Raw genomic sequence first — 13,188 nt, forward strand, 5'->3', positions numbered from 1 at the left:
AATGAGATCTCTTTTCCAGTGATTCCTATATTAAACTTCAGGCCCTTCACTTTTGTGATCGCACAGAATTATCACAGCGTTGATTGATAGTACGCTGACGACGGACAATAACGGGCAACGTTCCTCTTTGAAAGCTCAATGTCAGGCTAAATTTCATAATTTTTTCATGAAATATCATTTCAATAACAATACATTGTATTAAGTAAGGATGATACAAATCCTTGCTGAGAATGTCAGAATATCAAAATCAGCAAGTGTTAGGTAAGGGAAAGTGCTTTGCTTGCCCCTCATTGCAAAATCCAAACTGCATGTAGCAGTCAACGGTTGCATCTGAAAAAACTGTGTAAATCCATTTACTTCAGATTTTACCAAAGACCTAATGCGATCGTCAAATGTTATTCCCTGTTGCTCCATGAAAACTAGCCCATCGCTTCCCTAATTGATTTTCCAGAGCTTTCGCTTCTGTACACTTCTGGGATGAAAAATTAACGGGTGCTCAATCCAGGGCGAGCGTGTAATGAATGATGTTGGAGGGAAATTTCCAAACAAGTTAAAACTTCGTTGAGTGTAACACGACACTAGAACACCGATCGGATTATTTCGACCTGGGGGAATCCTCTTCGTTAGCCAAAGTGCAGATTTTATTAGCCTTTTTTAAAATGAAGAGTCAATTTATCAACAGCAACAGGCAATAAAAATGGGACATCTGCAAGGCTTAATGTGTGTTGCCTAACTCTAAGCTAGCCACGACGCCCACTTTGGGAACCACTGATCTAATACATTATTAATTATTACATTTTATGCGTGGCACAAATAAAAAAGGAATGCAATTTGTGGTGATAAAAGAGAGAGAATGAGAATCGATGTATTATTTAAGAAATCCCAAAGAAAGATGATTGTATCAAAAGACAGATCTGTGCGTACCAGCATACCGGCAGTAATGTATTTCCAATTCCGCACGTCAAAGTAACCACAACAGAGACGATAAGATAGGAAGGATTGCAGTTGTGTACTGTAACGTTTTCGAAACTTTAAGCAATCTTAGAAATACAGTAAAACCTCGTTAATCCGGACAGACAAAAAAAAACAGAATGCAAGGTTTTAAATGTGGCTGGAAGTCATCAACAGAACTTCTCAAATAAAAGGCAGTCAACCACTGATGAAATTCTGTTTCCCGCAGACTTTGTACTGTACTGTATAGTGCATTTAGGCCTACGCCCTTTAAATACACCATAAACGTGTTTTGTTGCTATAAACGGAGTTTTAATGCACTTTCTACTGTTCTTTTAGGATATTTAAGTTAATCCGGACTTTCGTTAAACCGGTCAACCTACTCCCCGGTTAAACCGGTCAACCTACAAGGTTTTACTGTAGCAGCATTCGCCAGTGCTTGCTCAACAATTTCAACTACTACTACTACTACTTCAACTACCGTAAATAACGTTCTGTTTGTCAAATGTATTGCACTGAACGATTTTACCATCGACAAGTCCTCAATCACAGTCTTCAGTTGATAATGACGTTCACACAGATAAAGACATCCCCGAAATATTTCACAAAGCACTAAAATCTCATTCTTCTGGTTGCTTACGCGCCAGGTAAAAGACACGTACGGCTCTTGCTAGCAGAGATCAATGAACGACGTCTTATCTGAGCGGAGCGGCAAGTGCGTTGCTTACATGCGTCTCACCACGGCATTCTCTGGAGCAAGACCGCGCATAGCGGCAGAGAAGGAGGGTAAGTCGAGTGGGCAGAGCGAGGCAGTACACGCTGCTGCGGAGGCTGGTAAATGCAGTAGCTTTCCACCTCTCCACGCAATCCCATTCCCTCTCACGTGTTCATTGGTGGAGCCGTCTCGCGTCACTACTTGCGCAGAGACTTGATATCGTTCACTAGCTCCAGAGATACCCGGGACAGAGTATAGTCCCATAACAAGTTAGCCAAGCTGATTAATATTTGAATACGTTAAATTTCGCCCTCTAGAATTACGCATGAGATATATACGAATATATATCCCCGAAGGAGTGAAATAAATGACAAAGAAATGGAAAGAAGAATTATTGTGAAGGTAGGCAACGACTGACAGGACAATTTCCTTCTTTCTCGCGTCACAATAACTAGATAGGTCGGATATGTAAAGTTTCTTTATTTGTCTTTTGTCTTCAGCCTGCTGTAAGCTATCTGTACATTGTTGTGAAAGCTGAGTATAAACTTCAAACCTTACTAATTAGTCTTAGGTTACGAGGATACACCGTGTGGTGTTGATTTCAAATTTACTTCTAATAGGAAAGTTCGTATCTGCATTGGATTCAGGGTGACTTCGGTGCCAGTCAATGGGACCGAAGCTCTGCTCTGTTCCTCTTCTCTCGTGGTCCTCCATTGGAACCTTCTGGCCGATTCTTTCAGCTGATTGGCTCCCAGAGTCATCTCACGTACCGAGATTATCTCCGACGACATAAACAAGTCCTGCAACAATACAATAGTAAAGAATCACAGGAAAAACAATATAACCATCGTTCGGTTCGAAAATACTAACTAGGTGCTAATTTTTTTAGCCAAAATCATCAACTGTTTTTTCTGGTATTTTCAGTAAACCTGCCATCAGGATGTGACAGAATGCAGGAATATCTGCTTTTTGATAGTTTTATATTAAACACTATGTCCTGAATCGCTTTCTATCACATACCTATAATAATTAGTAGGGCCGACTTTATGTTATAACATATTTTTCATATCTTTTATATATCATGGGATCGAATTCCGGAGTGAGATCTCGACGTATCTGGTGATAATAAACTGAAATTAGCAAATTTGATAGGACATAATTTGACATGTTTTACGATTCTTTTGTTTTTACAAAATATTTATTCCCTTTTCAGGCAAGATGACACATTTAGCTATCTATATTTTCTTAATTTTCCTACATACAAATAATTTATCCGGATCTTTACTATCCACTAATTTCGAGACTCGAAACTGAAAACATCCATGACACCTCTGTGCAGGCATGCCCGCAGGATTTTTTTCCTGGAGGAGGGAACGCGACCCCTTGCCCCCCTCCAGGCGTCCATGCATCTGCGTTATTGTCTGAGCTTGCATGATGTGAACGAACTTTGCCCTTCATTGTTGTACGCATTCACGAAAATCGCCAGCGAGAAACGAAACGAATTTGAACTGTTGTATGACCTTCTTTTTTCCATTTTACAACAATTAAAAAAACTGACAGTTACAGTTCATAATCTTGTGTAGTAGTAGTTGTGCGTTTGTTTTTTCCTTGTGTAGTGGTTGTTATGTGTTTGTGTGTCTTGTGCAGTAGTTGTGCTGTGTAGTGTATGTTTGTCTTGTGTAGTAGCTGTGGTGTCTAGTGTGTTTGTGTTTGTCTTGAGTAGTAGTTGTGGTGTGCTTGTATGTGGGTTTGTCTTGTGTAGTAGGTGTGCTGTCTAGTGTGGTTGGGATTGTCTTGTGTAGTAGTTGTGCTGTCTAGTGTGTTTGTGTTTATCTTATGTAGTAGTTATACTGTCTAATGTATTTCTGTTTGTCTTGTGTAGTATTGGTGATGTGTATGTATGTGTCTTGTGTTGTAGTTGTGCTGTCTAGTATGTTTGTTTTGTCTTGCGTAGTAGTTGTGGTGTGTAGTTTGTTTATGTTTATATTGTGTAGTAGTTGTGGTGTGTTTGTGTTTATATTGTGTTATAGTTGTGATGTGTTTGTGTATGTCTTGTGTAGTAGTTGTGCTGTCTAATGTGTTTGTGTTCGTCTTGTGTAGTAATTGTGCTGGCTAATGTGTTTGTGTTTGTCTTGTGTAGTAGTTCCTCCATTCATATTGGGGGTTAGGCGTAGAGCTGACAACTCTGCACTGTAAAAAAAAAATGTCAAGAAACAGCAATATAAGGCCATGGATGTTCCCAAGGTAAAATATTCCGGAGGTAAAATAGTCCCCCGTTCGGATCTCCGGGTGGGGACTACTTTGGAAGGTCCCTGGACTAAGGATAAGATCTACGTTAGGAATAAGGATATTAAATTAGGCACCTGGAATGTTCTGAGCCTTTACCGGCCTGGGGCATTTCAGTGTACAGTTAATGAGATAGTTAAGTATAAATTAGATGTAGTAGCTGTCCAGGAAGTTAGGTGGCCAGGAGAAGGAAATTGTAAAACTAAAAATTATACTTTTTTCTATGGTGGTACTCAAAATCATAATTTTGGAACAGGCTTTTTCATAAATAATAGAATTATCTCGGTTCTTAAAACAGTAGAATTTATTAATGATAGGATATCATATGCAGTTTTACAGGGTAGGTGGTGTAAAATTATTTTAATAAACATACATGCACCAACGGAAGATAAAGATGATAATACTAAAGATGATTTTTATACAGAGTTAGAACAGGTCTTTCATAAATTTTCTCAGTATGATATGAAAATTCTGTTAGGTGACTGTAATGCACAGATTGGCAAAGAAGAGACATTTAAACCCACGATTGGTAAAGAAAGTCTTCATGAATTAAGTAATGATAATGGTATAAGATTGATTACTTTTGCAACCTCAAAGAATTTAATTGTGAAAAGTACCACTTTTAAACATAAAGATATCCATAAATATACCTGGTCTTCTCCAGATGGTAAAACTCATAATCAGATAGATCATATTCTCATTGATAAGAGAAGGCATACTAGTATAATTGACGTTCGTACACATAGAGGTGCTGACTGTGCCAGTGACCATTATTTAGTAATTGCTAAATTAAGAGAAAGACTCTCAGTGATAAATCATAAGCAACAAAATCTAAAAGTTCTAAAATTTGATACAGGAAAGTTTACTGATGAAAGAATTAAGAAAGATTACCAAATTAAACTGTCAAATAGATTTGATGTTTTGCAGGATTTAAATGATGATGAAAATATAAATGAAACAGACGTAAATAAGAATTGGGAGCACATACGTAATGCAATAGAATCAGCAGCTAAAGAAAGTATAGGATACCATAAACCGAGAAAAAGTAAGCCATGGTTTGATAATGAATGTCATAATCTAATAGAAATAAGAAATCAGGCTAGACTTAGGTGGTTAAATAACTCTGATGATACAAATCTAAATAATTATAATAGAATAAAGCGAGAAGTTAACCGCACGTTTAGAAGTAAAAAAAGAGTGAAAAGCAAAATTAACGAAATTGAAACAAACAGCAAAAATAAAAATATCAGAGATTTATATAAAGGTGTAAATGAGTTTAGAAAGGGGTGGCAACCTAAAGTAAACTTGATAAAAGATAAAGACGGTGATTTTCTAGCTGACCCAAGCGATATTCTAAATAGATGGAAGAACTACTTTAATGACCTTTTAAATGTTCATGTAGGAGATAAATCAGAAGTAAATGAAGTCCACACAGCAGAACCTTTAGTTTCAGAACCTAACTTGACTGAAGTTAAAGATGCTATTAAAAGGCTAAAGAATAACAAAGCACCTGGCATTGATTTAATACCAGCTGAGTTAATTAAATATGGTGGAAATTCATTAATATGTCAAGTTCATAAATTAATTTGTTTAATATGGAATAAAGAAGAAATCCCTCAACAGTGGAAAGAATCCATAATTGTTCCTGTGTTTAAGAAAGATGATAAAATGAACTGCAATAATTACCGTGGAATTTCTCTACTCTCGACAACATATAAAATATTATCTAACATTCTTTTAACAAGACTAACCCCATATGCTAATGAAATTATAGGTGATTATCAATGTGGATTTAAACGTAACAGATCAACTACAGATCAAATTTTTCACATCAGACAGACACTTGAAAAAAAGTGGGAATATAATCAAAATGTCCATCAGCTATTCATTGATTTCAAAAAAGCATATGATTCAGTCAAAAGAGATAAATTATATAATATATTAGTAGAGTTTGGAATACCTAAGAAGCTTGTTAGTATGATAAAAATATGCACCAGTGAAACAGAAAGTAAAATTCGTGTGGGTATTAATATGTCTGACAAATTTACAATTCATGATGGGTTAAAGCAAGGAGATGCATTATCTCCATTGCTCTTTAATTTTGCCTTAGAATATGCTGTAAGGAAGGTAAAAGAAACTAAAGAAGGACTAAAATTAAATGGTGTGACTCAGTTGTTAGCATATGCAGATGATGTAGACTTACTGGGGGATGATGTGAATACAATTAAGAATAATGCTAAAATATTTTTCAAAACTGCTAAAGAGATAGGTTTGGAAGTTAACAAAGAGAAAACTAAATATATGCTTACAGGCCGAAACCAAGTGTTAGGTAATAATCAAAATCCAATTATTGATAACAACTCGTTTGAACCAGTTTCCAAATTCAAATACTTAGGAGTAATATTAACAAATGAAAATTATATTAAAGAGGAAATAAAAAGTAGGCTTAATTCAGGAAATGCATGTTACTTCTCTCTTCATAAACTTTTGTCTTCTCGTTTAATATCTAAGAAACTAAAAGTTAAAATATACAAAACAGTAATTTTGCCTGTAGTATTATATGGATGTGAAACTTGGTCCCTTACATTGAGAGAGGAACATAAATTGAGAGTATTTGAAAATAAGATCCTTAGGAAAATCTTTGGACCTAAAAGGGATGAGGAGACAGGTGAGTGGAGAAGGTTACATAATATAGAACTACATAATTTGTATTCATGTCCAGATATTATTAGAATAATTAAATCAAGAAGACTTAGGTGGGCAGGCCATGTGGCACGAATGGGAGAGGATAGAGGAGTTTACAGGATTCTTGTTGAGAAACCTGATGGTAAGAGACCTGTAGGAAGGCCAAGACGAAGATGGAGGGACAATGTTGAGATGGACCTAAGGGAAATCGGTAGGGATGGAAAAGAGTATATAGAACTTGCTCAAGATAGGGAAAGATGGACGGCCTGTGTTGCTGCAGCCATGAACCTTCGGGTTTAAGAAGGCTAGGGAGTTAGTTAGTTAGTTAGACAGTTACGCGCTCAAGTCGGCAGACTTTGATTTTAACAATAATGCGAAAAAGAGGCCGACGTCAAGAAAAGAACCTGGAAGTTTGTGTTTGTCGATAAGAAGTTAAAACAATGCTTTGAACGAGTGTTGGTTAACGCAGCGGCTTCTCTTTCATGCCAAGTGAATATGGTTTGACGAGGCAATCTCGAATCAGTAGTCGATTGAGAGGCGCAATAGTATCAGAACGATGTCTCCTGTAAAGGAATCAGATTCGGTCAAATTGAGAAGTTACGTTAAAGAATTTGGTAGTGATGTTTTCTCGACAGATGACAAGATTTTGTTTTGCAAGCTATGTGATATTTCTGTTGGATAGTCAAAGAGGTCTTCAGTGTTGCAGCATCTATACGGCGTACGCTTTTAGAAGGAACATGAGTTCAACAAATACGCTGCCAGCGTTCTTGCGCTGTTGTCAAACCAACTGCTAGCGGAAGGGGAACAGAGATTTCGTTGTGTCCAATATTCAACTTTTTATATACGTATAATGCATGCACGTGATATTTGAGTACAATGAAACATATAGTGAAGAATTCTACACAGGATTATATCATATCACGGCAGCATATAAGAGAAACTCGTACCTGAAAGACGTTTGAAGGAATTTATTATAGAGAAGTTGCAAGGTCATCATCATCATCGCTCGTTTCTGTTTTCTGGCATGTTTCCCAGTAGATTTGAATAGGGGGTCACCGATTTCTGTTGTAGATACTTTACCCTGTTTTATATTACGCAACACAGTAAAAACAAATACACCACACTAGAAAACACTGTTTTAGCACGCACTTCTTCCAACGCCAATTCATTGAGTAAGAATATACTTTAAAAGTAAGATTTCTGTCTTGTAAACGTAATATTTTACCCTCGGTGCCTGTACTACTGGTACTACGTTTCGAGAGCAACGTTATTAATTTGATTTGATTTGTTTTACTTTGCTTTTCTGTCACTTTTGGCTAGTTGCGAAGTTTGGAATGAGTGATGATATAATGAAATTGATAAATCGACATTCATAAACATCCATGTCCAGGTCGGGGTTCGAACCCGGCGTTGTAGCGCGATATGCTAACCACTGCACCATAGGGGCCGGCGCGACATAATTGAATAACACTCACGGAACACACACCTTGCACAACTATCGAACATAAGGACTGTATTTCACAGCGCGCTACGACGCCAGGTGTCCCGGGTTCGAATCCCGACCCGGGAATAGGTGTTTGTAAGTTTCTCTTCATCAATTTCATCATATCACAACCCATTCTCATCTTCGCGATTAGACGAAAGTGGCAGAAAAAGCGAAGTAAAATAAATCAATCAATAAGGGCTGTATTGAATCCTCTCACAACTGTTCTTCGTGGCGTACGAGTATAATTATTAATTATCTTACACCGCCGTTGTTACGAAAACGCTGAACTCAAACTGACTTAACTGACTCGCAATGTTCGTGAACGCCCACAACAATGAAGGGTCATTGTGTATATTCAGCCGAATTTGACACCCATAGCTTTACCAAGACACAACAACTCAGCGGGGTCAACACGGTGGCAACGGAAAAAATAAAACAGACGGAACAGTCTTCTTTCACCCAGGAACTGTGCAAAGCATTCATCGCATCTGGTATTCCTCTGTGGAAGTTGGAAGAACCAACACTTCGCAAGTTTCTTCAGAAGTACTGCGACAGGGAAATTCCTCACGAATCCACGCTAAGGCAGGCCTACGCGGAAAATATATACAGTGACACTATACGTAGGGTGACCAGACGTCCTCTTTTATCCGGACATGTCCTCCTTTTTAGGTGTCTGTCCGGCGGATTTTTTATAAAATCGCTAAATGTCCTCCTTTTTCGGAAAGATTGATTGATCCATTGAGTTGGTGCTTTAAGTCCACTGATGAACAGTAAGGCTAATTGGGACTGGACCTACAGTTTAAAGTGAGATCCGAACCATTATGCGTCTCCTCCAGGTATCGAACCCACGACCCCTTTATTACAATGCGACGACGCTACCACTGCCTCATCGGAGAGGCCCCGTTTTTGGGAAAAGTGCAGCATCGACTATAGCGAATGTGCTGCACAGGGAATGTATCAATGCCAACGATCATAATTTGCTATTTTACATGGAGCGCATGATCACTTTTTCTGAACGTGTCATCAGTATTATATTTTTAACTTGTTGCTTCTCCTTCTGAAGGAGCTCCAGATTGCCTGCGGGAACGCATTCGTACAGTCTCTGCAGTTCTGTTTCGAGTCATACATACGCAATATAGAAATGCATAGTGAGAATTTTGATTGTTGAGTAATATTTACTTTTACGAGAGTATAAATTCAACAATGAAAGCATGAAAATATTAACGTTTTAACGATGGAAGAATCAAACATGAGGCAGAGTGTAAAATAGGCGAAAGCAGGATTTTGTTTCGGAGGGGGCTGCAATTGCTTTCTGGTGGGACGGAACGGGATATAGTATAAAATATATATCATAATTGCAGTTTTTAACTTTTGTTTTAAAAGTTGTGCAAGTGCAAAATTTGTAATCGGGGCTCATTTTCAAAGGTGTTTGCATTTACGTCTTTGATTCTTCACAATTCCATTGCTGCTTTTATTTGAAAACTTTGATCTTCTCAATATTTGTGGAGGGGCTGCAGCCACATCAGCCCCCTTCCCATCTGTGTCAGTGGCTGTCACATTTCCCTGTTGATGAAAGAGTGCCAGAAATGTTCGCATCATTAAAATGCTTCTTGTTCAAACCTAAACTACATAAAATTTTAATTCAGTTTCTTTCGGAAATAGGTTAAGCGAAACTTACTTGTTTCATTTGCATTCACATATGGGGATATTTCATTCAAAAATACAAGAATTTGAAAAGGAACAAATTTGTGTGCTTAAAATTATAGATACTCTTAGTTATGATTGTTAGATGTTAGAGAATTTATTAGAAGATTGCTTTCTGTGTTTAAAGGTAAGAGGAAATTATTGAAAGTGCTGAAAAATATGGATTTGTTAAAGAGGTAGAACAATATATGTTGCTTGTGAGTCTTGTGTTGAATACAAAGTTTTGATGAATTTGAATGTTTTAAGTGAAGGAATATAACAAATCGGAAATACAGTGATGTTAAAAAATGCATGAAATATCTATGGTTTAAACTAAAGGAATTTATTACATTGATGATGTTAAAGTTTTTACTAATTTTGCATCGTAAAGCAGGTTTTTGGTGGTAATACTGAATTATTGATTGATTGATTGATTGATTTAGTTTATTTTACTTCGCGTTTTGTGCCTCTTGGCTAATTTGCGAAGATGGGGATGAGTGATGAAATGATGAAATTGATGAATGGACAGTCACAAACAACCAAGCCCGACCAGGATTCGAACCCGGGACCCTTGGCGTCGCAGCGCGATGTGTTAACCACTCGGCCACAGGGTTGGGCGTAATACTGAATTAGAAAATGCAAATGAGAAATAGACTAAATATTTCAATTCAAGTAAGTCTGTCGAATGTCATTCAGAACTACTCAAAATATAGCAAAATATTTATTTTCTGTGCCGCGACAACTTAATACAAATGTTGAGAGAATTTTCTCACAAATATCAACAAATTGTTGGAGAACGTCAGATCATCTGTAAGCAAATGCGGTACGAGAAACTTACTTACCTGAGGAGGTTCAAAAGCCCATACTTTGTTTTTATCACTAAAATTCAAGAAACCGTCACTGCTTGTCTTGTTTATATAAATACAGATGCCAGCGGAGTGGTTAACACATCACACTACGCGCATCCATTCCTCAATTTCATCATATCATTACTCATCTCCATCTTCGCAAATTAGCCAAAAGTGGCACAAAATGAAGAAAATCAAACAAAATCAATCAACATAAGTACAGTTATTTCATAATTGTAATAATTACAAAAATTAACATCATAAATGAGAAAAATAACCACTTGTTGTATGATTTTCACACACAAATTTTATACACTGAACCTCACAAAAACAATATTATTTATCCATCAAAGTTTTTTTTTGTGTTTATGTAGTTGCTGTTATTTATAAATAATAATAACTATAAAATACCATCGTTACCAACGATTTGTACACTGCCATTATCAATGGCATGAATAACATGCATCTAAAAAAAGGTGGGGTTGCCTGATAGCCCAACCAAGTGAATTTTCCCTTTACGTTGCATTTTATGTCTTTATGAACAAATGTAATACCGAAATATTTTGAACACTCTAGGGAACAATGTAATTTATTTTTAATTTATTTTTCTAGAAATATTCAGTTGAAAAATCTAAGAAGTAGACAGCCCCCCCCCCTTGGATAAGCTAAGGTTAAGGGTAGGTGTCCTCTTTTTTTGGGCTTTGTCCTCCTTTTTAGCCACGCTCTGTCCTCATTTTTTTTATGTATGTGTCTGGTCACCCTAACTATACGTGTCATCCAGGACAAAGTGAAAAACAAAAACTTGTGGCTATCAGTGGACGAAACGAAAGACTGTTGCGGGAGTTACATCGCAAATCTTGTGGTGGGTGTTTTAGAAACGGAACAGGCAGGAGAAATATTCCTTGTACATGTTGATCAGCTGGAGAAGGTAAATCATTCAACAATCGCTAGTTTCATTGAAAATTCAATGCAGATACTATTTCCTGAAGGTATTCCGCGCGATAGGATGCTGTTACTTGTAACCGATGCAGCTAGGTACAGTGACTCAAAAAAGTATTCAATTCGCCACAGGCCTCCCATGGAAACATGTACAACAAGCAGAAAAGGAACGAAGATGGAAGTACATGTGCACAGAAGTTTAGTGCATACTGTTGGGGTACAAACTACACAGGAAAGAAACACATTTAGTCGATGACAGAATCAGTACAGAAAAAGAAAAGACAAGATGTGTAATTGGAGCTCAAAAAAGTATTCAACTGTAATACTTGCGGCATACAATATTAGGTGTGCGTGACATCCATAATACCTGCTTGGACCCCCTTTCCTCTTGATGACTTCCCGCAACCGTTGTGGACTGATTTCACCAACGTATCTGTTCTTTGTCTGGTAATCTGCCCCCATTCGTCCAACAAAACGCGCTTGAGGTCGTTTATGTTGAAAATGTGATGTTCTTGGATTGTTTCTTCGAAAATATGCCATACATTCTCGATAGGATTAATGTCTTGCGATTGGGGAGCTGTTTGCATCCAGCGTGGGGTGTTGTACAATAACCAGAGTTTGGTGTTGAGGGCTGAACGTTTCGGGTCATTGTCCTGGGTGAACATGGAGCCACCAGTAAGCCCCATAATGATCAACGAGTTGGAGAGGTGCACCTTCAAAATGTCGACGTAACGTGTGTGGTCCATTGTATCATGAATGAAACACAAATCCCCAACACTATTGGCATTCTTACAGCCCCACACCATTACCCATCCTCCACCGTATTTTGTTGTAGCTGTGAGATTTTTTCATCTAGTTCACAGATTTTATATAGCCAAGCAATCATGCGCCCATCAGACGCCCATTGGCCCATTTGTAATTCCTTCTTGTAATGTTATGTACTTGTAATGAAATTTGAGCCATGGGTCGTCAGATGGGAGCATGATTGCTTGGCTATATAAGATCTGTGAACTAGATTAGAAAAATTTCACAGCTACAACAACATACGGTGGGGGGTGGGTAATGGTGTGGGGCTGTAAGAGTGCCAATAGTGTTGGGGATTTGTGTTTCATTCATGATACAATGGACCCCACATGTTACATCAACATTTTGAAGGTGCACCTATCCAACTCGTTGGTCATTATTGGGCTTACTGGTGACTACATGTTCACCCAGGACAATGACCCGAAACATTCTGCCCTAAACACCAAGCTATGGTTATTGTACAACACCCCACGCTTTTTTACACTTTTATAGGACATAAAGTCCCGGGCCCTGATAATTGGTTAATGTACGTTCGTATCATGAGATCGATTCCCGGGTGGGTACTTTCAGGTGGAATTTTTTCCAGCATCGAACGGCTCTCAAGACTTGAGGCAACCCTTGGGGATAAAAGCTGCCAGAGCATGTTGCTGATCACATCACCTCCACAAATGGCCGAGATTATGAGCATCGGCTTACCTCCACCCCCTCTCCCCACGTCATATTGTATTCGCGGTATGTTACAATGTGCAGGTGTACGTATAAATATATTCAATAGTTAAATATAGTATTTA

General features: G+C 37.8%; 1 protein-coding gene across 1 annotated transcript in view; it reads right to left on the minus strand.

Annotated features, from left to right (window-relative positions):
* Window positions 1–2,148: 2,148 nt before the first annotated feature.
* Window positions 2,149–13,188, minus strand: part of LOC145994817 (lysosomal alpha-mannosidase-like) — a 43,478-nt gene continuing 32,438 nt past the window's right edge. Inside the window, exon 17 of the mRNA XM_083131135.1 lies at window positions 2,149–2,466. Within this exon, the coding sequence (XP_082987261.1) occupies window positions 2,239–2,466 (228 nt within the window). The 3' untranslated portion in view covers window positions 2,149–2,238. The remainder of the gene's footprint in view (window positions 2,467–13,188) is intronic.

This window comes from Lepisma saccharinum, chromosome 11 (genome assembly GCF_977018435.1).
Source record: "Lepisma saccharinum chromosome 11, izLepSacc3.1, whole genome shotgun sequence".
In the NCBI taxonomy this organism is placed as follows: domain Eukaryota; kingdom Metazoa; phylum Arthropoda; class Insecta; order Zygentoma; family Lepismatidae; genus Lepisma; species Lepisma saccharinum.